This window comes from Megachile rotundata, chromosome 6 (assembly GCF_050947335.1).
Source record: "Megachile rotundata isolate GNS110a chromosome 6, iyMegRotu1, whole genome shotgun sequence".
NCBI classification, from domain to species: domain Eukaryota; kingdom Metazoa; phylum Arthropoda; class Insecta; order Hymenoptera; family Megachilidae; genus Megachile; species Megachile rotundata.
This window is the reverse complement of record NC_134988.1, coordinates 18,083,812-18,111,803: the sequence shown is the minus strand read 5'-3', so window position 1 is coordinate 18,111,803 and position 27,992 is coordinate 18,083,812. Positions and strand designations below refer to the sequence as shown.

The window sequence follows — 27,992 nt, the reverse complement described above, 5'->3', positions numbered from 1 at the left end:
AAGAATAAACAACAAAAGGCTCGGAATAACGAAAACGTAAAGTGCTCGTGCAAACTCCATCTTCCTTCAAGTTCGAACGAACAAATGTAAGCAGCGATCGCGACTGCAACTTTAAATACTCGTTGTCGCGAATGCAACGCAATATCCAAATCGTGTTGCGCTATCAATAATCACCTAACCAGACCAGTTTTAATGGGACGAAGGCAATGTTCTTTGAACGAGGAAAGTAGCGCATCGGTGTATAAGAACGAGCAAGGAAGGAGGCGTGCGTATAATCGCAGATATGCAGGCAAAAGATCGAACATGCACCGAATAAAAAGGTAGAACACTGGTTTGTCGTTTTCGTGTTATGTATTTTTGCGGATCTTTGAATTGTACAGCAACTCGTTTACATACAACATATATAAGTGTCTTACTAGTAAATTACTTGTAATAATATCTTAAAATAAGTATTTGTAATAAAGGGCCGAGCCGTGAGAACGTGTTCCGAACTAAAGCATTGTGGAGAAATATCCGAAAGGATGTTCTCGACACGTTTGTGGGAAAAACTATTTTCCTTACTATAAAGAAGTGTCTCTTCTTTACGGCGATAAATCGCGATTTTATTAGATTTCACCGGAAAACGATATGACATCCGTGGAAACTGATTACAAAGCTTGTACCGTTCGTGTCTTATCAAGCGCAGGAGTTAAAAACGTGAGGTGTTTCGATCGTGAAAAATCTGATCGCTGATAGCTAGAGCGCGAAGAAATCGATTAAAAACTAGCTTCTCGAACAGACCGGTTGGAATTTGTCACTTTGTCGTTTGAAACGGCAACGCATATACATCGACGCTAGTCCTGATAATGAATGATAATGAAAAGCCACTCACGTACGCCAAATACTGCGACCAAATACTTCCCTTCGAAAGTGCACGTCATAGCAGAAGATTCGCTCTCTTCTCTAGCTTTAATACTTACGCGAGAGTTTCGTTACGACAAGGAAAAAACAAATGCTACGATACGAGAATAATAAGTACTAGAGACGAAGACGCGTCTAATTTTTCATTAACTGTTAACGATTAAAAATAAGAAAAAAAAAAGAAAAAATCGGCAATTGGAATTCGACAGCATTCGTTCAGTTTGCAACACGAGTATCCGACTAAACGCTCGCACTGACACATTAATCACAGGGAATATTTTACTATAAGATTATTTACCCGCGAGCATGACAATCGAGCGAAACAACGCAAATTACGATAATCAACATTCGCGTACGATAAGCGTCCTCTACTGACTCGGATAATTAAATTTGAAAGATGAAAACGGAGGAAAATAAAGTTCCATTTCTCTCGACTGCCATGACCCCAGTTGTACATTTGTTCTCTACCATATACACGTTATTAACATCCCCTGTATGTTCTTTCAGTTTACGCGTACCGAAGCGATCGGTACCGAGAATAATAAGAAGTCTATGTCTCACGTGATCCGGTCGATGTTTAACGTTGAGGAAAAGTAACTATATCACAGACGAAGGAGAAGAATCGAAGAAGCAGCAACGGCAACGTGGTTTTTTACCAAATCTTAGCAGCAAGGGCTCTCTGCATTAAAACATTCTTGCTTCGCTGCTTCATGCGCTCAATGAAGTACTCCTTGCCTTCCAGGTTATCGTCGACAGGTCCAACCTCCTCATTCTAGCAACAAACGAGAGTTAGTTGGCTCCTAAGTCGCATGTTTTCTTGTACGTGTGGCTCATCACCATCATCACCATCATCATCACCATCAACATCATCATCATCATCATCATCATCCTCATCATCATTATCATCCTCATCATTTTACTCCTCATATTATCATCATCCGGATTATCATGATCGTCATCACGAGAAGATAGGCTGTTCATTTGCGAAAGCCTACACAGAAGAGACCTAACCAACCTTGTTAGCAGTGTCGCCCCCCTCGCCCTCTCCCCACCTCTCGTAGTCATCGTCGTCCCTTTCTTCGCCTTCGCTCAAAGGTCCGTCTTGTCTTTTGCTGGGAGGTACGTTCGATCCTCCGCCTCCTTGCTGATGTTCCATTACGTCGTCTCCGCCTTCGAGCATTTTGTTGATCTTCTCTTTCGCTTCGTCGACTTTCCTCATAGGATCGGGGGAATAGCTACGATCGCTGTATCGATCGCGAGAAGCAGCGCGACGATCTCTGAAGTCCCGCCTGTCCCGGAAGTCGCGGAAGCCCTGCTTACCGTGGAAGAACCTACCGCCACGGTTACCGCCGCGACCGCGTCCACCACCACGATTATTGAAACCACCACCGCGTCTATTGCCGAAACGATTGTTGTGTTGATTGTTGTAGAACCGATTACGATTCTGGAAATTGTTACCGCCACCACGATGATTCGGGTTATTGAAACCTTGGAAACGTGGTTTATAATAGGTACCGCGATTATTGTATGGTCGGAATTGTCTCTTGCGGTAGTAACTCCTATCTCCGGACCTGCTACGACTACGACTCCTCGTGTACGATCTGGAGCGTGACCTAGAACGTGATCTGCTGTAAGTGCCCGAAGGAGATCGACTATACTTCCTTTCGTAACTGCCGGATCTTCGGTTCGAATACGATCGCGAACGACTCCTTCTGGGCGATCGAGATCTCGAGGAACCCGAACTGGATGCACTGCGCGATCTGCTACGCGAACGTTTTGCTGGACGGTCTCTGCTCATCCTCTTCGTCACAGCTCCACCTCTGCCGCTTGATTCGCGTTTCTTAGGCGTTTGTCTATGTTGTCGCTCCGTCTCGCTGTCGGAGTCTGTTCTAGGTCCTTTCGCCTGACTCTGATTCTTCGTTGGCGGAGGTGGACGCGGTGGTTCTGGCGGATGACCAGCACCGCTATTACTCTGCCCAATCGGTTGAAACTTGCCACCGAGATTGTTACTAGAACTGAATTTGGTCGGTGTCGTTTGTGGCGCGGATATCGAAGGATCCTTGTACGACTGAAATTTATTCTGCGGCTGTGGGGTAGGATATTTCACCGGTGCTTGTTTCGGCATCGGCGGTTCTTTGGGCAAAGGCGGTGGAGTCGGAGCCAACATCGGTTGAGTAGCGGCTGCCCGCTTCTCCGCTAGTTCGCGTTGCATCTGTTTTCGTATATTCATAGACTTCTCCAACGCTGCACGCTGTAATTTCTCTTCCAGTTCATTGTCATCATCTTCGTCGCTATCTACATTGGGTTGCATTTTCTTGCTTTCCTGAGATACGTCTTGCCATTTTTGTGGAAGAATGTCCTTTTGTCTGCAAACGGAAAATAATATTCAAATAGTAACGTTCATTAAACTATTTCACCACTTAATATCGATTCACGAGATTATCCTTACCTAGCGGCCTGAGCAGCTTTCCATTTCGCGTTTAGCGCAGCCGTGTCCAAGGGTGGTAATTTTGGTTCCGGATGAATCAACTGCGATTCTTGCTCAAATATGTCCGTTAGGGGTTTCCTCTGAATTTCTATACAGTCACGATAAGTAATTAGCTCGCGTGCAAGGAACATATAGAAATGTTGCTGTTCAGCAACCAACATAAAATCTTACCCTTACGTTGCTGTGCGGTCATTGGTACCCTAGCTTCCCGTTCGTGGTACGCCTTCGAGGCTTCATCTCTTTCCCTCTCCCTTTCTCTGCGCAGCTCCTCCTCCCTTCGTGAACTCTCAGCGAGCTTCTCCGCGTTGCTAAGAGGGGAAGCTATGTCATTATACTGAGCTACATACCTAGTAAATATAAAAACATAAATAAAATACGAGATGTTAAAAGCCGCGTTTCCTTTCATATATGTTCAAAACTTAAATGAATCGCGGACGAATCAGCTAACGAAAGAAAAAACGGAACTTAACGTCAACAAAATAATACCTGCTCTACCGTTCATAACGTATTACCCAGATGTACAAAAATATTTCAAAAAAATCGAAAACAACAACAAAACATCGTGAACTGGCCATAAAGGTTCCAACCTTTTCAAAACAGCAGTTTCTTTCTCAACTTTCGCATAATACGCATTCAGTTTCGACTCCAATTGTTCTAAATCCGGTAACGAAGATTTTTTCAAGGCTTCTAAATCTCGTTCGAGTTTGTCTTTATTTTTGCGTTTCTTTCTCTCTTCTTTCTTCTTCTTCTTTCGGCTTTTCTTATCCTCCTTCTCTTTGTCTTTGCCTTTCTTTTCTTTCTTCTTCTTTTTCTTCATTTTCTCGCTTTCCGAATGTTTCTTTTCCTTTTCTCTTTCCCTCTTCCATCTAGCCGTTTCCTCCAAAAATTTCCTTACCTGTGTACACAAGAAAATAAGACATACGATTTAATGCTGTATAATCAACAAGAGCAAATGGAAAATGCTTTTGAAAAATAGATAATATTTACCTTATCTTCGTAATCCGAGTCGTCCTTTGTTTGCTCCAAGAATTTCCGTACTTTTATCTCGTAATCGTCCATCTTATCGCGAGTATTTGTACCATAAGTCACCGGTGCTATAACATCATGTGTAGCTGTTGTAGCAGCCGGTGGATTATTGTACTGTGCCATACGTTTGCTAAGAGGCGACAGCGACGAACCACGATGATCTTTCTTATGCTTTCGTTTACGACTAGGTGACCTGGATGCCGATCGCGAACTTCCGGACGACGACGAGCTACTCGATTCAGAGCTGGAGGAGCTTGAAGATCCACTCGATGACGAACTCGAACTCGAACTCCATCTCTGCCTTTTCTTCGAACGCGATTTCCTTTCTTTCTTGCGTTTCTTCTTTTCCTTTTTATTTTCACCGACGTCATTTTCAGCCTCGAAACTTTTGAACGTGTCCAATGGATTCAAAGTAGACGTCAATGTCTTAGATTTGATATATTCGATGGAATTTCTGGCTTCTTCGTGGTACGGAGCAATTACCAAGCAATTCTCGTATGCTTTTTGGGCATCTTCGTACTTCTTCTCGTCTTCGTAACTCCGACCTAGAGCAACCAGTGTCTCAGCCATGTATTTGCGCGCGTTCGCGTGAGTTTGATTCAGCTTCAACGCAGTCTCGAAGTCATCGATGGCTTTCTTAAAACTGCCGCTATTTGCGTACCTGTAACAAAAGCAAAGTTACACGTACAAGATGAATCGGTACGATTGAACGTGCGAGTTCAGGTAAAGGGACCTACAATGCTCCACGAGCAACTAATCCCTCGACATTTCGTGGGTCAACGGTTAGTGCTTTGTTCAAACACTGGAAGGCTTCTGTATGACGTCCAGCCTTGAAATGATCTATACCCTCAGCAACGCTTCGAAACGCCCATTTACTAGCTTGTGCTTGCCTTAATTCGGTCGCATATTCATTCGGAGGAAATCTTTCCCTGCAAACAAATAATCGACGGCTATAATAGAAGTACCTAACTAATTATTCGATAGGAAAATTTCAGCGAACGTTCGATAATGTACCTCAAACCAACCATATTTGAATGGTTCTCTTGCCCGAGACCCATCAAGTCGCAAAGATATTTAATGTTGTTTGGGTTGTTGAAGCCAGTACTATTCTCCAACATCGCTTCGTAAGACTGTCCTTTGTTGTCCATTGCTTTCCTATACCACAAAAGAAAACGACCAATTAACGAAGTACAAAGATCATCTTGACCTTTGCCAAAAAGAGGATACCAAAGCTACTTCGTTAACGGCAAAACTAAAGACTTGATAATCATGGCGACCGAAACTTTGCATGTCATGGTTTCGTTTTCTGACAGAGGAATGCTACAGATTTTTTATTTCAATATCCTCATACATTTTCCCTTCGTAGTCTTTTTGACATCTTGTCGTTTTATCTACGTTTAAGCATATTAGTATGCATATCCGTGCTGCAGTTCCTTATACGTGTTAACGTGCGGTACGGCATACCTTGCATTTTAGCATGTTGTCATCCCTGAGCAAAAATTTCGTCTCCCCGGTTCGATCTGCATGAATTATACAACGATGCGACACTAATAACAAAGATGTTTCAAAAGAACAAGGCTTCTCTCGATTGTAAAATTGAGAAAGACCGTCAAAACATCTTATGATATTAGAGTCGATCAGAATCTACGTTTGTACCGTTAAGAAGCAGCAGGGGTCCAAAACAGGGATACGTTGCAGAAAGTTGGTAGGTTTCCTTTATTACCAGATAATTTCTTATTTATAAATTTACAATGGTACACAACCTCATTATTATGTAAACTCGTCTCTCACCTTTCATGTACCGCTAAGACGTATATTTCTAGTATTTTGTATCATGTTTGTAATCATAGGATTTCTCAACACAAAAGCACACAGCCTATCATCAATCGACGGTGGTTCGGTTTTTATAAGTTTTTGGTGCGATAAAATAAATTGCATAGCCCTAGGATAGGTTGGGAGCCACGCCTGAGTATATTTTATCTTCCAAGTTGACCAAAAAAATATATATTTTTTATATATGTAGTAGTAGGTACTGTCGCCTGTTTTGCATTTTGTGGTGTCAATTCAAACATGACATCATTTTTTTTTTAGATTTTTTATTTGTCAATTTAAGCTGTAAGTTTAAATGAGGCATTATTATGACAAGGCGCAATTCTTTTGAGGCTTAAAGGTAAAGGTTCGGGCGATTAAGATTTCAGTTATTTGGTCTCTAGTTCAAATTTTAGTTCCGTTCGAACCCTACGTCTTCGTTCTATTTGACAATTTAATCTATGCGAAAAATATATGGAACTTCTGGACAGATAATATAACTCTCTCCTATATATTAAAATGTTTCTGTGATAATTTCTTGATAGCATGAAAAACATTTTAATAAGTCGTCTACAAAATTTCTTCATTTTACTTTTTTATCGCTTTCGCTAGTTTTGGAATTTTATCATTCGTTTACAATAAGAGACCAAACAACAATAAATCATTATTATACCTACCGTCTGCAGCACTCACTCTGACCACCCAAGGCTCAACATCTCATACTGGAAATGCAACCTCAAAAGACATTGATGTCATTTGGCGCCATTGTTTGGCTGGTGCTTTGAGAGTAACATATCACAAACGTAGATAGAATATTGTGCGCAACAGAGCCATGTCAACCAATGCTCAAGGTTTGAATCATTTGTATCACATTATAAATTCATCATCATACTGACTATCAACTTTTACGTTACTGAGAGTGTCTGGCACCTAAATTCATAAAAACGTGTAAGAGGAATCAAATCTAATTTACCTTGTTTTGTTAGTATCACAGTGCGTCTGTTAAATCTCAACTTCTTTCGGCCACCATACCATGTTCCTTACCTTTTCATTATTTTTTTTTTTTTTAACGAAAAATATCAAATAAAACACTAAAAATGCTTATCTGTACTCTCACTTAATATGCAAGTTAGAAACGAGATAACTACATTGTCGATAGAAGATGCATTTCGATCATGATCGATATTAATACATCGATCCTAAATTCGAAACTACAATTATCAGAAAAATATTTCCCCTGCCTTCGTTAGTGCACTAGTGCTCTCAAGATATATCGCAATAAGCAAACGGTCAAAGGACGGTTTGTAATTCAAATAAAAATTTTGAATCAAAAGTGCTATCAATGCATCACAAAACACTTTCACCGTTTATATCGTGTATACAAACTTTCCTATAGTGATATACATGTCAGTTTACAAAAGTTAGTGAAGCATTATTTTAAATACAAAGAATAAGTATACTTATCCAGATTTTTCATTACTTACTTATAAGCTTCTGGAAGATCATCCGAATGGATAAGTCCCATAGGTGGGTGTGGGGCTTGCCCTTCGCGGGCAGGTACGTTCATAACTGCAACAACTCGCTCAGCTTCAACGTTAACTTCACTGACTACGACGCAGATGAGATCATTTGCCATGTAGCCTCTTGTAACACCTTTCTTGTCCACCGCCGGCACTGTGGCCGTGTTTAATATCAGAGCCTGTTCGTTAAACAACATCGTTTAATAAAATGGTAAAAGAATGTAAGCAACGAAAATGTGAAAACAATATGAATAGTCTTCATGTACCTTAACTCCTAAATCGGTAACAACTCTCGGGCAGTCGCTGCAGTTGCAAAGCACCTTCAGAAGAAGCCCAGCAGCACTTTTACCCATAACTTGCGCGTAAATAACGTCTCCAACGACCAAACTCTGAAATAAATTTTTTCATAATATCTCGATAATATTACGTATTTTTGGATATATTGTCGAAATAATAAATAATCACCTCCAAAAAATTACGTATACGTTGAGACTTTTCCATGGTAACAAAGGTATCAAGGCCTGGCATTGTTGCATAAAATTCTGAAATATGACATAATTCATAGGTTGCATGTTATTGCGCAATAACTGTATGAGGAAATCTAGATGATAGAGATCAACGCTATACCTTCATCTCCTAATTCTTGCTTGATAGGTTCAACTGTTTTCTCCAAATTTGCTTTATCATAAAGGGCATCTGCCTTCTTTGCAAGGAATTGTTGTAGTTTTAGTCTTTTACCTCTATCGCCAAAACTGTTTGGAAAAAAGCACATCAAATAATTATTGTAGGCATAGGGAGCTCTAATATTGTTGTTTAAGCACACGATAAAATATATACCTAAGCGTTTTCTGACGTTGTTGGTAGATCTCAAAACTTGGTTCCTTGAGATTGAGCATGGCCAGCTCATTCTCGTTGCGTTCTCCCTCCCACACTTTCTGCAACTGTTGGCCATGGTAGTTCAATGCTTGCGCCACAAGACGCGCATCCATTGATTCCATTTTGATTCAGTACTGCAAGCAACCTAGTCCTGCAATACTATGAAAATCGTCGGATTCGTAATGCTTTTCCTTCTTTACGTCAATATCCAAGATATTTTCCAAATATAGATAAAACTTTTTAACAGCTGCCTCTGACCGACTGCCCGAAATTGGCATGCAAAAAAGGACCTCATCCAACAGCCAAGGACACGTGTTTGTAATGGATAAATCACTCTCCACGGTGATATCCAGAAAATTCTGGTTTTTCAATCGTCTAAGATTCGGTTGAATGTTAGCGGTAAAAATGTCTCTGTTTCGTACGGTTTCGTAAGAACCGCATATATCATGTTCCAAAAAAGGATGGTATTCTGCGCAAGAATGCGCTTAGACACAAAGCGAATTACCGAGAACCGGTTCCCTGAACAATTTACCTCCAGCCGTTGATATTCCTTCGTCGAATTGTAACAACGACGTAAAAGAATAGATCCGTGAAATATTCTTTTATATAAGAAAAACGCTTACATAGCAGAAAAGGCGCGTTATATTGATTTATCGATAACAAGATGGTCGTCGGGAAGCCGGATTGCGAAGGCTGATGGCGCCATGACGCTCCAAATGGCCACCTCTTTATTCCAAGGCTCATCCACGCCCATTATTTTTACGGGCATGCCAAACGGGCCAAAAAAGAACCCGGATTATTACTTACCGTTGTTCTCGTATTATCTTCCGACGATCTGTTAATGCGTTTTCCAACTATATTACGGTCCACTATGCAACATCGTCGACGATTAAACAACTGCGCGCTTCAGTTTCACCGTACGCCACACAAGTCACGATTACAACAGAACCGGAAACGATAGGATAGGAAACGCTTGCGTAAATCGTTTTACCCCCACCTTTTTTGAAAATATCGACCGGTACGCCACTTCCGCTAAGGCGGTAAACTTAAAACGATAAATTCGACATGTTGAACACAATCTTTTTTATACGTTCAAAAAATATTATCGCCGGACCTACATAAATAATAACAAATACCATTTTTATACCATTTTTATTTTTATATTTTATGTAACAAAGGTTGTAACCATAGGGTCACTGTGACTCGCCATAAATTTAACTTAATGAGTTATCACTTAAAACAATTCTTTGAATTGTTTTGCAATAAAGTGATGATATTCGAGATGTTTCTTCGAGAAGTAATATTTGGATACAATTCTTCTCTTCTGGAATACTATAGATTTAAACATATTTGCATCATCCAAAAAGATTTAATCATTTATCTATCTAACTTTCTTTGTCTTTTCTATGGTTTTCGCTTCCACATTCCAGTAGTATAAAATCTGAGCAGCTATCACAGCATTTGCAGCAGTAGAGCATATATACATAATTATCATTGTCCTATCTCCTGTTTCCTGGATAGAAGTAAATATCCTTGCCAGGGATCCAAAGAAAAGCATAAAGCCAGTTGCTGCCGACAACTGACCTGTACTTCCATTAGAATAGTTCGTATAAGCTTGCATCAACTGAAAACAGCATAAAACATTAATGATCCGTTATCTCTACAATGATGGCCTTGATTTCCAAGCATCATACCTTACTGGCAAGCACAATGGGTATATTCATCGCTTGACAAGTCCAGAGAACATTCACTGGAGTCAACCCGCTCGTAGCAGCAAATAGAACTGCAATATAAGCAGCTAGAAATGCAGTTGCTTGAACAGTATTTCCTCTGAAATGCATGACTAAAACTGCAATTGCTAGGGTTTGCAATCCCAGGAATACTCCATCTCCCCAAGAACTGAAATACATCCGTTTATTTATCCAGAATGTGACTCAATCTCAATAAAGAAGTTTCTTTCTGTCATCATATTACCTAAAGGGAAAACCGCTGATGAAGCTGTAAGATATCATTGAAGTAATGGCAAAGAGATCCAATAAGACGCTGAAAACATTGATGCCTTCTGCACTTTTATTTTTTAAGATTTTTACAATCTGTGGTACTTTAACTAAAATGAAATAATTACTGTAAGGAAAGCAATGTTTCGCTCAAATTTAATTGTAAAAGAAAACATACAACATATTTAAAATTATAGTTATAACAAATGAATGTATATGATCACATAAATTGAAATAAAATAATTAAGTAGAAAGTTTAATTGATACAAACGTCGTAAGAAAATAAATTTCTAACCGAGAAGAGACCCGCTGATAATTCCGAGGCCTAGACCTTTGCTAAGCGTTGCTTTGAAACATCCGACTGAAACATTTTCAAGATTTTCATGTTTAACGTTTAAGGACTCGTATCTCTTTCGTAAAATATTCATTTTGATTTCAAATATAAACTTCTTTTTCTCGTTAGGTGACTTTGAATTTTTATGGTGAGGAAAAAACAAAAATTGAGCATCGTCTGATACTCGTAAATATATCGATTACTCGAAAATTTGTTTAAAAACTCACTTTTGAAAAACAGACAGAAATAATTTTATATTTAAAATTTGTAAAGTTATAAAAAGTATTTAGGATTATTTTTACGAAATTTTTATTTACTGTTCTATAAAAATTTTCTTTACAAAATTTTAATTTTTCACATGCTCAAATTACGCTCATGGTGTTCACGTGATTTCAATAGTATAGCGCCATCAGATATTATTGTAGTACTATATAATTACTATAGTTTAATAAAAACGAATGACTATTCGTTGTTTTTATCAATGAAACTTGTGTACATACCGTGAAAAAAATTGAACTCGTCAAAATACTCTTCCATACATTTCTCCGTAAAGAGTAAAATAGCAATGTTTCTTATGAATTGAGCCATATTTGCCACGCATCCGTTTGCAACAGTTCACTCGTGGAATGACAAGAATGAATTGCTTCGATTATGTTTGACCGTTTAGGTTAGCGTATGGGAGTTTTGAGCTACCTAATCTTTTATACCGACTGATAAGTCATCGTAGCAGTTCGTACGCTCTTCGAACCATTGCGTGGCGCGATGTTTTAAATGACTGTTATTTCCATAAAATTAATTTCGTTTTTATTTCATAACCGCGAGTTAATTATTCATATTTATATACATTAACGCTTACAACGTGGAACTTTTCAAATGCATTTAAACTTGCATTAACATACATATACTTTAACTTTTGCGTTACAAACATCGAGAAAATCATAAGACAAGCAGTTGATAATGTTTTCGAACGTCATCGTGAATACATCATAAATGTTTACAAAGTCATACCGTAAATTAAAGATGTAATAAAATCGTACAAAGAAACATGTTAACATAGGTCGTAGGGGAATCAATTTGGATTGACTCCAGCAACCAACTTCATTTCTCACTATTTTCAAATGCTTCATGTCAACGACAGTGACATGTTTATCCCCTGGATCATTCGTACTTTCGGAGTTGTTTGCCTCTATTACCTACCCTTTTCAATATTCCAGTAACAAGTCCACAAGCATCCATAAGGGCTCATCTTACACACGCATCATATTCCTCCGAATGTGGTTCCAAAGCTGTATTCTATGATTTCCCACAACACATACCAAATCACGTCTAATGGTAAGAAATTAAAGCAGAAGGATACAACAATGATAGGGGACCTTGAAAAAGTAAGCGGTTCATCCTGAATCTCGTCAGGTTTAGAGGTCGATTCTGCAAGAAACTCAATCTTATAGATAATAATTCTTGGTGGTTGCTTTTATCACACGTAACGATCGAGCAAAGGGAATGATCGATAAGTAAAACGCGTAAAGATCGACCGACTTCCATAAATAGTACGACTATCGTATTTCTGATAAGATTATCAGCGTGAAAATCGAACTCATGCAATTAGCGATAGCGGGTCGAAGTGATTCGTCAGGGCGGCTCTTCACGCGAACCAAGATGTACTCGCATAAGTAGGTCAGAGATTGTAGAGTGGTTGGGTTAACCCACGCGATTGCTTTTGCTTCTTTACTTACATTCGGCCGTCGAGAAGTTCCGTAGGGGTGCCTGGTACGCTCATCCAGTTTCAGCAAACCACCTCCTAACCCCTTTCTAGCCATTTTTGGCCTCCTTGGAATTTAACCATGTTTCTACAATTAATTGTAATTATAAATGTGCTCGACATGTCACGATTCATTCTTTATTTAACGATTTCTATTCGCTTTCGGTCGGAATTAGAATCAAGATACGCATCTATGCACTATCATAAACTCCGTTTAAGTACATTCTTGGAATTACAGTGTTCGTGACCTTTGAGGAATCTGAATGGTCAGTCTTATCAATAGGTCGATCTAAGATCCACGAATTTTGCGACACGATGTTAGTTATAGGTTCTAGGAGGACGTAGTCATGCGATCTTATCCAATCGGCCGAATAGTTGGGGCGGTTTAAAACGTTTTCAGGGCGCACGCCTACGGAATTCTCGATTCTGAACACATACCTCGTGTCTGTCGTTGATGACGTTCAGTCGGAGTTTTGCTTCCGTCTCGTCGATTCGTCATCTCGAAGCACGAATTTTCAGCGGCCCAGGGAATGTTGGTTTTTGTCATGCGATCTTCAGACAATTCTTTCGTTGTCGATCAATCTGTTCGTTATTAATTAGAAATCGAAATCTGTGTCCTCTGAATCGCACAGAAGGATGCTAACGGAAGGACATCTAAGACTCAACAGGTACTCGTAGAAATTGAATCGACACGAACGTTCGCGAAGATTTGAACACGGCAGTGTAACGTGCAGAACAATCTTCGATGGTAGCGTTTTAATACAAATAAGTATGCAAATAATGTTTTAAATTTTAACACAATGTTCTACAAGCTGATCCAGGATAAAGCAACGTCGACCAGCCTGGGCCCATCCTTCCTCCAACAAACCACATTGCAATGAAGCAAAATTAAGGATTAATCTGAAGTGCATCAGTGCATAAGAGCTCACACACCTGCAAATACACTACATGAATGCGAATGATGAGGCGCCGTCGAATTTGGAGCCGATCAACGCGGAAAAAGCGGACAAGAATGAAGAAAGAATGGTCGAGGATGACTCAGCAGAATCCCAGGCAAAGCCAGCTACCGAAACTACTCCTGAGGATACGAAAGTGGTCGAAGGTATGATTTGAAATATATCTCGTAATGATCATTCTGGTGTCAATCGTTTTTGCACGTAGAGAAAGCAGAGCTCAACTTAGAATTCCAACCAACTCTCCACGAACGATTCATGCGAATCAAACAACTGGTGAAAGATGCGATTGAAGCCCACCACACGTTCATGGTTTACGGAAAAGCTCGAGTAATTCGCGAATGCATGCTGAGCAGAGGGTGGTGCGAAAAGTTCTTCAGGAAAAATTCTAATGGTACTTCGTCGAAATTTTGTCCCTAATTCTTGAAGTATTCATTCTATGATATAAACGACTTTTTTAGGAGATCAACACTTCAACGTGAATGCAAGTCCTGTGATACTGTTGGCTGGAATCGGTGATCTAAAAGATCAACAAAGCGAACGTCTATTAATATCGAGAATGCTCGCAAATCACACGGTTGATTTTCTATGGAACACAGGATCAGAATGGCCAGGATGGCCGTCACAGGATAACAAAACCACGATTTTCAATAGGTACTGTCGAGCAGGATTCACATCGAAGGTAGGGGAAATGGTGTCTTGACTAATTTTGGTCGTTTGTGCCAATTTTCGTATCGGGAGGATAATATATGCTGCTAAGGTAAATCGATTATCTTAGGTGGGCCTATGTTCGAACGTTAGGCAAATGCACTGGTACTACGAGGCAGGAGTGGCAAATACCCTATTTCCACGTTGTTACAATCTGTGCCAAGGCGATCAGATGCACGCTTTCATCGAGGATTTTCGGTGAACACATCGATAAATAAAACGATTCGTTTTATCTTTTAATATTTATTATCGCTTTCTCCTTTCTTTCTTAGATTCACAGCTTGTTTGAGTTTATTAAAATGGCTGGTTAACAAGATAAATACCGAAGGCGAGAACGCGGTCAGATCTCCAACTGGCGCGGTGCCTCTGAAGGCATTAGAGTTCGCGATCAAACGATGCAGCGATTACATCAGTGCACAGTCCCACGAGGATATCGATCAGGAAGCGGAAAGAGTATGGACGCATCAATGGGACCAGTTTATAAGTTGGTATTATCAGATCGTTCACGGTCAAGCATCCTTCATTCGAAACAATGTACCGCTCCAAGTAAGCAGTTTCCTCGAATCGCACGAATTGCGAGGAAGTAGCACCGCGAGGGTTATATTAATCTAGTTTGATGCGAATAGAAAATCTTCCTGGCATCGAAGCATATCTTGAGAAAGATGAAAAAATATTGGCCGCAACTCGAGATGGATGGAATGATGAACGTGTGGATCATGAAGCCAGGCAACAAGAGTCGTGGTCGAGGGATCGTTTTATTGAACAAATTAGAAGATGTGATGGCAAAAATGAACCCATCGAATAAATCGGATACTCGTTATGTCGTACAAAAGTACATTGGTAATCGATCTGTCTAGCAAATTTGAACCGCAAAGGGTTGAACTATGGATAAAAGTGTCTACAAATTGGTACTATCGTTTGTTCATTATAGAACGACCGCTGCTGATACACAATACGAAATTCGATATTAGGCAATGGTTCATCGTTACCTGTGCTCAGCCTCTGACCTTTTGGATATACAAGTAAACTTCGAATTATAATTATCTTTCTGAAGTGAGCAGATACGTGCACAAGTCGAGCCAGTTTTTGTTCCGTGCTACGATTTCGTGTCTATAAAATATCTGGGTCGTTTAATTGGCGTACACAAGACGCACTCGTTGCAATTATCGTTAATGCATGTCCAGAATAGTTTGCAACCGAGAAAGATACTCGTTTTATTCTATATTTAGAGGTACAATAAGGTAATTCGCTACTTTCGAACAAACCAACCGCAGTAAATTACCGGTTGTGTACTCATCCCCCTATGAAATTGATCTTTCCTAACCCAGTTTAAGTAAATGCTTCTGCTATTGTTGTTGCGTAGCCTATTGTGGTTTTCGCGAAGTAATGCTGGATATTTTTAGCACGCGCTTCGCACATGATGCACAATGCTTTGGAACGAGAACAGAACAAACAGAAAGTGTCGTAATGTAGGGGAACCCTTTGATTTACGATTTTTACAACAGTTCGATACGGTAGGGGACGAATTGCCTCGCTAATTTGTGACGAGACGTATCTTCTTTCGCAGAGAGAGTTACTTGCGATTTTGCTCCCAGAAATTCAGTCTGACAGATTTCCACGAGTCGATTCACCTGTGCAATCACGCGATCCAATGCAAGTACACGAATTGCGGCGATAGGGATCCTGCATTGCCCTCGGACAATATGTGGGATGTCATGTCCTTCAAGCAGTTCCTCAAGTACGATTCGATTTAATTGAAACACGAAATCACTGGGTCAAGGTTTTGCGATTGACGCAACTCTGATAGATCTCAGGGACACGAGAGAGCATGGGACGAGATAATTTACCCAGGGATGAAGCAGGGCCTGGTCGGTTCGCTGTTGGCTAGCCAAGAGGCTATGGATCGTCGAAAAAACAGTTTCGAGTTGTACGGCGCAGATTTCATGGTCATGGAGGATTTCTCGGTTTGGTTGATCGAAATCAACAGTCATCCTGACATGAGTTACTCGAGCAAAGTTACAACGCGACTGTGTCGACAGGTTTTGGAGGATACCATAAAAGGTGTTGCAGTAACACGAACTTACCTTCATAAATTCCTAAACTCGTTTATTTAATCTCGATTCTTGTTTCTGCAGTGGTGATCGATTTTCGAGAAGACAAAAACGCGGATACGGGTCAGTTCGAGTTGGCTTATAAGCAGAGAATACCTAGTTGTCAGCCTTATCTCGGTGCAGCCCTGTCTCTTCAAGGAACTCGGATTACAGTTTGTGGCAAAAAGCCTTTGAGTAACCAAGAGTCAAAAGTTAATCTCGTATCGAAATCTCCTATGGTAGGTATCGACCGTAAATGAATTAATCTGAGATTACATTTTCACGTTTAAGCGATAAATTGATACGTGGTTTCAGACGTGTTTGACGAAGAAAAAATCGACGGTGCATAATCAGATCGGACCAGTGATCGTAGATCTGATCGAGGAACTGGAAATTCAGCTCGATCAGGAATTCTACGCTTATTACAAAGTGGAATCGCCTAAGCTGAGACAAGCACTGCCAGCGAGCGCACCGGCAAAACCCTTGAAAACGGCCGTATTGATCGATAAGCAGGAAGCAACCGTGAAGAGTGCTCCTGTGAGCACCACGGTTGCTCATTCTAAAGCGAAAACGCCTACGGTGGTTCAGGTAAAAAGCTGGAACAAATGATGGTTTTAAATCGTGAAATTTGCGTTTGTATTTCGCGTTTCGCAGAACAATCAAGATAAAAGTGGAAGCAATCAGAAGAACGCGACACGAACACCAAGGAAATCGCGTACTTTCACTGGAACAACGAACAACAAAGGAAACGCGTCTCCTACGAGACAGTCTTTGGTTTCGAAGATTATAGCTATTCAGAAGCAATCAACGAAGCTGGCGCCGAAAACGGACAAACCATCGAAGCAAAACGAAGAAAAGGTTTAAACAGATTCAGACATCCAGTAGTTGTGTCATTGTACTCTGTCGAAGTTGCATTTTCATTTAAATTCGTTAGATCATCAAGACAGTGATGCGAGATGCGATCAAAAAATACAAAAAGAACGCTGCTCTTTCCGGAACGTCGCCTGAAAGACCTGTGTTACCGTGCCCCTTATCCACGCATAGGATAAATCATCCTGGGCAACAGAAAAATCATAACGCTCCAAGGAAACCTAGTCGTCAGAGGAAGAACAAAGTTCTAACAGACATCACCGACATGTATGCCGTTGGTCTGAGGCTGACTAAGTGATAGAAAAAGTCTTCGTAATTTGCACTCGTTATTCTTTGCTTCCCACCATTGTTAACTATTCTAGATGTCTGAACTGTACTTATGGAATACGTGTAGTCAATAAAGCTTACCCTATCCACGTTAAATGTACGTCATTTTTCGTTCTATCGATGTTTCCTGAAAATAAATAGAAATAAATTCCTAACACTGTATATAAAACGCGACGAACAAAAGCTGATCGAGAAATTATGAATCGATGTAACTAAATTAATAACTTGAATCCCGACTAACATAAGGAAATAGCAAAATTACAAGTGTAACAGGCAAAGAGATGGAAATTATTATTCTTTAATATCGATTCGTAAATGATAACCTGTGAAAAACTCAAGTGGTACACGTTTTATCTGTGCATACTTGTCACGTGGAATGGAGTGTATCGACTCGTCTTGGAAACTTGGAGAACCTGCTTGTACAGACAGTTCTCCAGGTTCAGGTAAAAATGTCCTCCCTATAGAAGATAATTTTCAGTGCACATTTTTCAGACAATCTCAGGTACGTAAACTCGTACAGGTTAATGTTTTATAAAGTAACTCATCAAATATGTTCTGTATAACAATTGCACTTTGCAGCTACCGGACGAATTACCAACACCCTTCGATTCGTCTGATTCAGAATTTGATTTCGGTGAACCCATAAATGTAACAGAATGGACAGACGTGTCTTCGATAAATTCAGGTACTGTGTACATGTTCGATGATGAAATTTCTCATCAGGATAAAAAAATACTCGATTTACCGAGAGTAAAATTCGACGAAACATTGTGCATTCATCGGAATAATACTGCGAAACTGAATTTGAAAAAGTTGTTATCAAAAGCGGATAATATTCCTACAAAAGTTGTACAGTTAACGAATGACAAAACCAATTTGGCAGTGAACAGCAATTTACAATATAAAAATTATGACCAAAAAGGTAAAATGTTGTTGGTGCAATGCGTAAACGATAACAGATACACGCATGTATTCCCAGGTAAAAGTTGATTGGATTACAAAGTTATCGTCTAAAATGAAACGCGTGTTCCAGAAAAATAATGTTTGTTGCAGACTCAAAACACATTTTTCATGGGACCAGAAGACCGTACGTTCTTCCGAATAATATCAATGTGACTGTACGTAAGAGAAGAAATACGTTCGAAAACAGAATCGTTAAGTACAAGCGTTTGCTGAAGTCCATGGAAAACGTGATTCATACGCTGAGCGAGCAGGACAGTATCAAACCGAGGTACAAACTTGCAGAAACCAATCTGGTGAAAATAGAACCCCATAAAGAGCAAAGTCCGAGTGAAAGTCAAAGTCAAAATCAAAATCCAAGTCAAAGTGAAAAGAGAATCGTGGACAATCCAGAAATAGATGAGGTTGAAATCACAGGACCAGTCTTTAAAAAGCCTGAGTTGGAAAAGTTTCTGAATGAATCGATGCACAGAGCAGTGAGAATGTACAGAACTTGCAAGAATACATGGGACAGAAGCAACAACGAAAAACTTGGAATGTCCGAAGATTTGTTGCAAGCGAACATTCCAGCTGCGTGGCTTGCTTTTTCGAACCATTTGACGGCATAGTAAAACTTGAAAGTATTCTACTATTTTCGATCGTGAACATGTAGCAGTATCGAGAAATCGAAACGTACTAATCGATTGTCAACGAAGTCAGGTTCGGATATTCATAAGAGAAATTAAAATGTAAAATACACGGACGCGGTTAAAATGTTAAAATATATAAATTCATGGTTAATTGTATGTCTGCAAGATGAGACAAATAAAGAATTGTGGTTGGACAGTTTACCTGGAAAATCAGGAATTATTCAAAAGTCAAGAATCAATTCCAGATTCTAACCATGACGAAATATCAGAAAACGAGGAAAAATACGATTTGGAAAGCTTGAAAAACTTGAACATTATCAACACACGAAAATGGCAAATCACTTTAACTTCCGCAGACTGTATGATTAAAAAGCACTGTCACGGTTGGCAGGTACGAGAACAACTTTCATTTTACTGATTAAGCAAGAGAATTTCATCGACGCTATAAAGCGTTCCAAAACATTTACACCATTTCACTGCATTTTCCGCAAGATAAATCTAAAAGACGTAAAGGCAACCAAAGGAAACCAAGAATTCGCTTGGAAATTGTCAGACACGAACATGAATTCTCAAACGATCCAAGAACCGGTGAAAACAGCGAACGTCGAGATTCTTTGCAATCGCGACGATTTGGACGATCTGTTGAAAGAATACGAGAAAGAAAACGAACAAGCACAAGGCAGGGTCATCATAAGGGACTATCTGAAGCTCCTCACTAACGAAGAGGCAAAGGTTAATTTTATATTAAAAGTGTTGACAAAGGCAGTGAACGAACACAAAATTTTCGTGATTTATGGCAATTTCCCGGTGCTGAGGAAGCCTTTAGGTAGAAGAGGCTGGATAGAGAAAAGATTCATCAGGAGATTATTCTCGACGTCTTCGGAAATGTCTGAAGGTTACTAAATAGAAATTCCAACGACTAATATCGAAAATGACGAAAATAATTGTTATAGCTGGTATCGAGACTATTGAAAAGTTCTTACGTTATCCGGCGGATTTCATATGGTACACGAACAAAAAAGTAGCTGCCAGAACGGACGAAAAGACCATAGTTAATAAATTTTCAGGGTGCTACTTCACCTCAAAGGTTTCTGCTGTAACTGATTTTTCACCGAGTTTTAAGCTAAAAATTGATATACAAACGTTTCAATACATTCAGGTAGACATGTGCAATAACTTGGAAAATGTTTCCTGGTTTTACGAAGCCGGTGTATCGAATATTCAGTTTCCCCGATGCTATAACGTTTATCAGGTTCGTAAGAGTACTCGTTAAATCGCTTGCATTGAACGGTTGCCGAGCAAACGTGTCTTGCATTTACGCAGGCCGTTCAGATCGAGGAATTCGTACAAGATTTCTACATCACCGCATGCATGGGGATTCTCAAGTGGTTCGTATTTTTGGCCAACATCGCTGGACCAAATAATGCCTGGTCTTCGAGCGGTACTGTTCCTATAAAGGCGATTTTGTTCGCTCTGGAACGATGCGCGGAATATATAAGGTTGCAACGACGTTCCAATGAATAATTTCAATTCTTTCGATGAACAATCATATTGTGAATTACAGCGTCTGTGAACACGAAGATATCGACGGACAAAGGTACAAGAGCTTATCGCCTTCCGACTGGGCTTTGTTCCTATCATGGCACGAACAATTACTGCACAGACACGAAACGTTGGAAAAGAATGAGGGAATAGACATCGAAGTATGAATCCGATGCGAATATTGAAACGAAGATTAATTTTATCGGATACTTTTGTCAGGAACTCTTACAATTTACGGATAACACTCTGAAGGAAATGACACAGTGCAAACCCCAAAGTCATATCGACGGAATGAAGAACGTGTGGATCTTGAAACCAGGTGACAAGAGTTTAGGAAGAGGTATACTTTTAAAAAGTTCATTAAAGGGAATCCTGAACAAGATACATCAAGCCACGAAGGAATGTATGCAATACGTCGTACAGAAGTATATAGGTATATCTTAAAGAAACTCGTAATTTACAGAATGTTTAACGTTAAAATTGTTTCCAGAACGACCTCTGCTCGTTCACAAAACTAAAGTGGACGTTCGACAGTGGTTCTTGATCACCAGCACGCAACCCCTTATCGTTTGGATGTACAAGTGCTTTTCAAGATCTTTTTCTCGTTCTCTTGTACGCGGTTGTTTAAGATTTATTTACTGAATCGCTTATTTTCAAGGGATATTCTGCTTCGTTTCGCGTCGAAAGATTTTACGCTCGAGAGCTATCACGAATCGATTCATCTGTGCAATACAACCGTGCAACTCAAGTATAGAAAAACAGTGAAGCAGAACGCACAGATACCTAACGAACTTCATTGGAATCTTCAGAAATTCAAAGAATATCTAAGGTATGCATTTAATTCTACTTTTATGATGAGCCTTGGTTATTCTATCGTGTTCTTTCTCAGAAATACTGATCGAGAATCGGCATGGGAGATGCTCATCGAACCAGGCATAAAGCAGAATTTAATAGGTGCACTTCTAGCATCTCAAGAAAACATGGTCAATCGCAAGAACAGCTTTCAATTGTACGGCGCTGATTTTTTAATAATGGATGACCTGTCGGTTTGGTTGATCGAAATCAATACGAATCCTCGACTTCATCCACCTAGTAGTACGGTCACGGAAAAACTTTATCCGGAAGTAATAGAGGATGCAATGAAAGGTGATCGTTTATATTTTAAATTTTATTTTATCATCACGAGAACACGACAAACTTAAAATTTATGTCTTTGAAAGTGATTATAGATCGACGTAAAAATAAGAAGGCTACTCGCGGTAAGTTCGAGTGTATTTTCAAGCAACGCAATCCATTTCATGGTCACGCTTTTGGGAAAGCTGCGTGCCTTGGAATTCGAGGCAAGGCTTTATTTACGACTCAAGGTTCGTCCCGAAAACCATAAACTTCACCATACAAGACACTTATAATACGATGGAGAAAATAAGATGATAGGGAATGTAATAAAAACATGTTTATTTTACAAGTAACAATGTTGCGAGTATACAATCCTATACGAACAAGTGTTTTTTTTCGTTATATTAATACACATCTATACACGATTGCATACAAGACATACTCGTTCACGGTTGCATTCATACGTTTTTACACGTACAAAATGATCCATTTAACGTGTCATTTTCTTTTATACCATTTGTTACTTTGGTTTCGATTAAAAAAGAATATTTATCTTGTTCTTATTCAAACGAGTTCTGTAATGTATGAACGATCCGTAATAATTTTCGGTTAATATTCTAAAAAAGAAAAAGGAAACAAAAGAAAGAGAGTAGTTCTCCGTTTACTATTGCCTCGTAACTGGTTCGTGTATTTCGTATTACAGATGCTCATAACTATCTATTTTGGTAGAAAATTCATTTATGCATTTGCGTTTAATTACAAAATCTACTTGGTCGTGTTAATAATATGACCGTCTCAAAGTTACCAACTGCCATCGATCTCGAAATACGAATACTTTTAATACGATTCGTGTTTCTTTAATATATCTAACTGAAATAAAATTATTTTCTGTATAGTACAATTACAGAGAAACGGTAGTATCGTGAAAATTGCATTTGCAATCTGTAAAACGTACCTAACTAGACTAGACCACACTTTCTGCCAGAAACAGATCAAGCATACCTGCTTGGTAACGCGTTGTATGTATTTAAAAAAAAAAAGAAAGATAATTTTCAACATATGTCAGGATGAATACTGGTACTATTTATGTCCCGGCGTGAAGAAGGTGCTTGTCTGTATTTTGGCACGGGTGTTGGTCTCTCGAACAAGATTAAGATCCCATCTGTATCGAACATCGAAACCTGGCAAAGCGTAGAATTAATTATTCAATTGTGACGCGTGTATCGACCATCATAATCGAACAAACGAATTCAAACGTTGCCAAATTTCGATGATCGTTTCGTATAGATTTGCGTGAGCTTTGGATCTTGTTGCTGCATCAATTGATGTACCTCTATGTACGCGCAGCTTTTAAATTGTTCCATTGGAATACAAATGATTCCAAATATCGACAAGTTGTATAAAAATCACATGTAAAACTGCTCGAAATGATACAGACTCACGTAACTGGCTTTAGGGTAAAGGACAATTTAGGCCTCGAGTTGTTCTTCCCGAGGATTTTCTTTTGTTCCTCCTTAACACGTTTCTCATGTTCTTTTCTCATTCTCTGCCTTTCCTCTTCCATCAAACGTTGCTGTTCGACCATGGCCAATCTTTCCTCAGCCTAACGAAAGGAAATGTTATTAATGTCGCCAAGATTGCTCGTACACGACTCCGTCCATCGACCTACCAGTTTCTTCTGAGCTTCTTCTATTTTTCTGTTGTTTTCCTCCATGATCCTCTCTAGTTCCTCGCGCTTCTTCCGCTCTTCCTCCTACAACGACAATGGAATCTATTTACACGAAGTAATGATGATGTCGCTCACCAGTTTGTTGTTACACTGTTCATGTCCAAAATCATAGTGCCGCTATTGTCAACAGCCTAGTGTGTTATACATCCTAAGAACCTTCTTTCATGTGGGAAAGATTCATATCGGGAATAACATGATAATTTTAAGGTCGAGTTTGAATGAATTAAATGGATGGCTTGTTCAGCAAAAAGCAACGGAGGACGCATGTAAACCCATTTTTCCTTCGTTTGGATCAAACGAACTCCTCTCTTAGTTTTCCAGCGAATGCTGTTTTATAGTCAGATTCCCCAGATGGAAATACGACGACTTAGGATGCCACTTGAAAGTGAAAAAACGTGAATTATGCTTCTGAATCAGTTCACTGTGCATGCAAAAGAAAAAAAAAAGAAAGAAAAAAAAGACAGAGAACGCACGAAAAACTATAATTTTCTGTTCATAAACGCGAACGCGTCAAGTGACTCTGTTAAGTGCAAAAGAAACTCTAAATGCAGAAAAGGTGTGAGTACTTTATCGAAATTAAGAAAGAAAGTCAAACACGTATATATATAACTGTATTCTAATTCTTTTTACAATGCAAAAAAGAAGGAATTATAATGGCTATTCACGTCTCTTCGACTTGTTAAAACATAAAACAAAAAAAAAACAACATATTTACGAACGAGTGGTGCCATCCGCCCGACCTGTCGACGAAATGCGTTGTGTCCCAGGTATAAATATTTAGCAAATCTAAAATAATCCCTAGTATTGTCTTTTTCCGATACATAGTGTTTGAAACAAAGAATGATGATAATAATAATATTGGTATAAAATGAAATTATGAATATATAAATTGGATAATACCTGAATGAAGCTCACGCCAGCACGTAGGGGATGCCTTCTTCATCGACAATCACTCAGCAGTGAGTAAAAAACCGGCATCTTCTGTTGGTAGTCAGTAAGGAAGGTGACCTATATATTGCTAGGTCGTGCTTTGTTGCTATGGGATTCTAATTCTGCCCTTTAAGGTCTACACGTCACCCTTTCTAATTAATTTTTCGCCCAAACTTGTTCACATATTCAGTGCAAACTCAATGTGCAAAGTAATAAGGATAAAAGTATGGTCAACTTTGTAATTAGGGTCGCTGTCCATTTGACCGGAACGTGCTAATTTCCCGAGGGTGATAATAAGTAATTGTACTCGTACAGAAAAGACATCGTAGAAGAAAGTTCCTACTTGTATTTGAAGAAAGACGAAGCACATATATATAAAAAAACAATTGAAATCAGTTTGAAAATATTTAATTTAAATCTTAGCCAACTGGATCAAATAACAGGACCCCATTTTTGTAACTCATTTAATATTGTTAAAGCTGTTATTAGAGCCGAGAATGTGAAGTTACGGGACAAAATAAATGTTCTTCATTATTATTAAAATTATTAACGATTCTATTATTTCATTTCGTTCGACTACTCGTTTCCCTAATAATATTTTATGATTATCAAAAGAAAGAAAGATTAAAACGTTCGTACTCCGAAAAACAGTATGTATCTGCCAAAAAAAGGGTAAAGTCTAATTTTTAATCGTTATTAGAAACTTATTAACGTTAATGGTGCACGAATAAAATTAAAAATAAAAGAATTGTGCAAACAACCTTTAAACCTAAAATTCAAGAAATCTAGTAGAAAAATTCGATAACTTCGTAAGTCTATAGATTCACTGACAGCAAAAACTGTTCAGGGAAAAATATTCATTTTCCTATAGTTTAATAGAAAAATAACTTTATTTCAAATTAGCGATTAGTTTTTTCTTCTTAGCAAGTTACAAAGTTTGGGATCACTAACTTTAATTATTCGGATGCTTCTTTCTCTACTCTTTAAAAACTGAACGATGCGATTATGTGGACATTCGCATACGCGGATATAAATTAGACTGACAAATAATTAGGTCTGCTGGATTGACAGGTATACCGATCGTAAAAATTGCGAGCAAAAACGCGGTGAATACGTTCGAACGCAATTCTTCCAATTCTGAATACGACTGTCAATCGTAAAATATCGTGTGATGAAAGGTATTAATGTTGTACAAATATATAAGTATATACATGGTACAAATACAATATTCTGTTCATAAATAATCGATACATGCGCCTATGATAGCAAAATTTGTCTCACAAAAGAAAGTATTCATTCCCAACAACGCGACCTCAGTGGATGCTGGGAAATCGAAGCACTGTGGCTTTTTAATAACACTTTTATCGTAATCATCAACCACAATGCTTCAAGCCCAAACGCTGTGATCGCGAAATACACGCTTAACATAACACTATGATCACGCTTGTTAGTTGTCATAATATATATATGTCCAACTAATAATATTTCAACAACTTCTGGAATGTCCAATTAGAATTTTCTAAGTTTTTTTTATGCTGCACACACAAACATACAATGTCCTAGTCTTTGTTCAACGTTTTGTAAACACTGGAATCGAGGTGTACCTTACCAGTCAATCAAGCTATTAAAATTAATTATAAAATTTACTTCTTCCGTAATATATTCGATTCGCATTATATAACTTTGCTTCCACCAAAATAGAGTGCTTATTTACATATAAAAATAATGCGAGGATAGAGCACCAGACTTCTGTCCTATTGATCGTAACAGCGCTTGGGCTAACACTGGCCAATGTTTCTCTGGATTGGTCTTACCTCTCTTCGTTTCTCCTCCTCACGAAGCTTTGCTTGTCTCCATTCCATTTCCTCCATCATTTGACGCTCCATAGCCCTTTTAGCTTCTTCTACTCTCCTTTGTACTTCGGCTTCTATCTCTTCCTTACGTTTTTCTAACTCTTCTTCCACCCTTTTCTGCACTAGTTCTTCGATACGTTTGGCTGCTTCTTCTTCTACCATTTTTTGTTCCACCTCGCGTTGCCTTCTGTAACCATATAAATATTTTGTTGTTCTAATGCTACAAGAGTAGCAAACATTTTAACAGAGTTTATTTTAACAGTGTTGCAAACACGATGGTGTAAAATATTAATTCTCCGTAAGTAGACAAAAAGAATGATAAGGAATCGGTAAGTCTTTATACATATTTATTTAACAAAAATTACAAAATATAGTTTATCAAAGTAATAAATGTTTAGCTATATACAAACGTGAAATAATAAAACCACCACCATGAAATAGTTATACGGTCTTACCCAACTGCGCTCGTGGTGAAGATTTTGTTCGATAATTCTTTCTTTTTCCTGACAACATAATTATAAATAAAAAAAACGTATACCAATGGAACTGAAGCACATAAAGTAAAAGATATACTATATTACTTAATAAATAAGAAAAATAAAACACATCATAGATTAGAGCATGATAAGCAATTATCCGATATAAAAAAGAAGAATATACTATCCAAATGTACTAGAACTCTGAACTAATCTTTTACTCGATTCATTGAAAATGCAACATCGAAACATTCCTGATACAAATGTTTGACAAAAGTTAACGAATCTCAAATGGATAAAAAGATTTTATAAATTACCTTTGTCGCTCCATTTCTGCCAACCTCTCTACTTCGTCCATTTTACGATCCCTGTCTCTATAAGAACGTTTCTTATGACTGACAATGTGCACATCGTCCGAAACATCTGATCCTGAACTAGAAGACGCAGAATGCGATCGTTTCCTACACAAATAGAAACACTTAAACTGAATCTAATTGAAAACAGTTTCTAAACCAACATCGTAAATAGTATATCGAACCGTTAAATGGAACTGAAACATTTATTAATAGAAAATTGATGATTTACGGCGCAGTAAGTACATATAACGATGCAAGTCGTAACTTCTAACAACACATAACATGTATAAGAAAACATAAAAAATTCTCTCCTATCGAGCGCATGGCAAAATGGCGGAGAACTCAGCCGAACGAAATAATTTCAATATGCACGTTCGACAACAAAATAGAACAAATTACCTTGACTTCGAACTGCGTTCTTTTGGTTTGTCAGAGTACTTGTTATTCGAGTGTTTCTCTCGTGACTTTGAACGTTTCCTCGAATGCTTACTCTTATGACGCCGCCTGCTAGGAGATTTCGTCCTGGATCTTGAACGGCCCATTTTAATGAGTTCTACCGTTTTTTTTTTTTAAACGAATCACGCGCGAAATAGAGAATATATTACAAACGAAAGACGCAACTGCGTATAAATATAAACGAACACTAAGCGAATACCGAGATGCAACAATAAACTGGTCACTCCTAAACGCGTATACTGCACCACTGACTTATACCGCAGCTTTGACGGCCATTTTTTAGTTTCG

The 27,992-nt window shown here is 38.7% G+C and overlaps 6 protein-coding genes across 16 annotated transcripts; 3 read left to right on the top strand and 3 right to left on the bottom strand.

Annotated features, from left to right (window-relative positions):
• Positions 1-332: 332 nt before the first annotated feature.
• On the bottom strand, positions 333-9,586 carry LOC100878859 (uncharacterized). 5 transcript variants are annotated; one of them, XM_012287372.2, is made up of 13 exons: positions 9,427-9,586; positions 8,581-8,778; positions 8,371-8,495; positions 8,209-8,285; positions 8,010-8,132; positions 7,708-7,922; positions 5,429-5,569; positions 5,152-5,343; positions 4,376-5,075; positions 3,976-4,283; positions 3,560-3,735; positions 3,350-3,476; positions 333-3,266 (listed from the first exon to the last, which is right to left on the bottom strand). In XM_012287372.2, the coding sequence occupies exons 2-13, from the start codon at positions 8,739-8,741 to the stop codon at positions 1,907-1,909; spliced, it is 3,705 nt and encodes a 1,234-aa protein (XP_012142762.1). In that variant the 5' UTR covers positions 8,742-8,778; positions 9,427-9,586; the 3' UTR covers positions 333-1,906. The 5 variants fall into 5 exon arrangements, with proteins under 5 accessions (XP_012142762.1, XP_076389063.1, XP_076389064.1 ...); XM_076532948.1 differs by having other exon boundaries at positions 3,566-3,735; XM_076532949.1 differs by having other exon boundaries at positions 3,560-3,696.
• A 168-nt stretch (positions 9,587-9,754) lies between these two features.
• On the bottom strand, positions 9,755-12,278 carry LOC100875863 (mannose-P-dolichol utilization defect 1 protein homolog). Of its 2 annotated transcripts, none has more exons than XM_076532970.1 (5): positions 12,148-12,278; positions 10,912-10,977; positions 10,594-10,726; positions 10,314-10,518; positions 9,755-10,243 (listed from the first exon to the last, which is right to left on the bottom strand). In XM_076532970.1, the coding sequence occupies exons 1-5, from the start codon at positions 12,194-12,196 to the stop codon at positions 10,001-10,003; spliced, it is 696 nt and encodes a 231-aa protein (XP_076389085.1). In that variant the 5' UTR covers positions 12,197-12,278; the 3' UTR covers positions 9,755-10,000. The 2 variants fall into 2 exon arrangements, with proteins under 2 accessions (XP_076389085.1, XP_012142814.1); XM_012287424.2 differs by lacking the exon at positions 12,148-12,278 and adding an exon at positions 11,451-11,692.
• On the top strand, positions 12,142-17,753 carry LOC100875974 (tubulin glycylase 3A-like). Its single transcript, XM_012287423.2, has 14 exons — positions 12,142-12,282; positions 13,522-13,811; positions 13,871-14,056; positions 14,124-14,344; positions 14,441-14,568; positions 14,643-14,916; positions 14,997-15,210; positions 15,302-15,392; positions 15,938-16,108; positions 16,178-16,431; positions 16,506-16,699; positions 16,776-17,048; positions 17,115-17,318; positions 17,395-17,753. Exons 2-14 carry the CDS (start codon positions 13,658-13,660, stop codon positions 17,626-17,628), a joined length of 2,598 nt encoding a protein of 865 aa, XP_012142813.2. The 5' UTR covers positions 12,142-12,282; positions 13,522-13,657; the 3' UTR covers positions 17,629-17,753.
• A 133-nt stretch (positions 17,754-17,886) lies between these two features.
• On the top strand, positions 17,887-19,225 carry LOC143264682 (uncharacterized). The gene is made up of 3 exons (XM_076532969.1): positions 17,887-18,159; positions 18,237-18,636; positions 18,711-19,225. The coding sequence occupies exons 1-3, from the start codon at positions 18,034-18,036 to the stop codon at positions 19,223-19,225; spliced, it is 1,041 nt and encodes a 346-aa protein (XP_076389084.1). The 5' UTR covers positions 17,887-18,033.
• Positions 19,226-19,412: 187 nt separating this feature from the next.
• LOC105662724 (tubulin glycylase 3A-like) lies at positions 19,413-24,112 on the top strand. Of its 4 annotated transcripts, none has more exons than XM_076532958.1 (11): positions 19,413-19,637; positions 19,739-20,141; positions 20,200-20,333; positions 20,406-20,498; positions 20,570-20,634; positions 20,811-20,949; positions 21,008-21,221; positions 21,279-21,369; positions 21,447-21,617; positions 21,678-21,934; positions 22,009-24,112. In XM_076532958.1, exons 1-11 carry the CDS (start codon positions 19,413-19,415, stop codon positions 22,170-22,172), a joined length of 1,956 nt encoding a protein of 651 aa, XP_076389073.1. In that variant the 3' UTR covers positions 22,173-24,112. The 4 variants fall into 4 exon arrangements, with proteins under 4 accessions (XP_076389073.1, XP_076389071.1, XP_076389072.1 ...); XM_076532956.1 differs by having other exon boundaries at positions 20,570-20,745; positions 21,279-21,363; XM_076532957.1 differs by having other exon boundaries at positions 20,570-20,745; positions 22,018-24,112.
• On the bottom strand, positions 22,227-27,988 carry Arglu1 (Arginine and glutamate rich 1). Of its 3 annotated transcripts, XR_001096256.2 has the most exons (7): positions 27,648-27,988; positions 27,210-27,353; positions 26,872-26,919; positions 26,378-26,603; positions 23,574-23,657; positions 22,860-23,507; positions 22,227-22,774 (listed from the first exon to the last, which is right to left on the bottom strand). XR_001096256.2 is itself a non-coding variant. In XM_003704276.3 (6 exons), exons 1-6 carry the CDS (start codon positions 27,788-27,790, stop codon positions 23,343-23,345), a joined length of 810 nt encoding a protein of 269 aa, XP_003704324.1. In that variant the 5' UTR covers positions 27,791-27,988; the 3' UTR covers positions 22,227-23,342. The 3 variants fall into 3 exon arrangements, 2 of the variants coding, with proteins under 2 accessions (XP_003704324.1, XP_012142807.1); XM_003704276.3 differs by having other exon boundaries at positions 22,227-23,507; XM_012287417.2 differs by lacking the exon at positions 26,872-26,919 and having other exon boundaries at positions 22,227-23,507.
• Between the last annotated feature and the right edge of the window lie 4 nt (positions 27,989-27,992).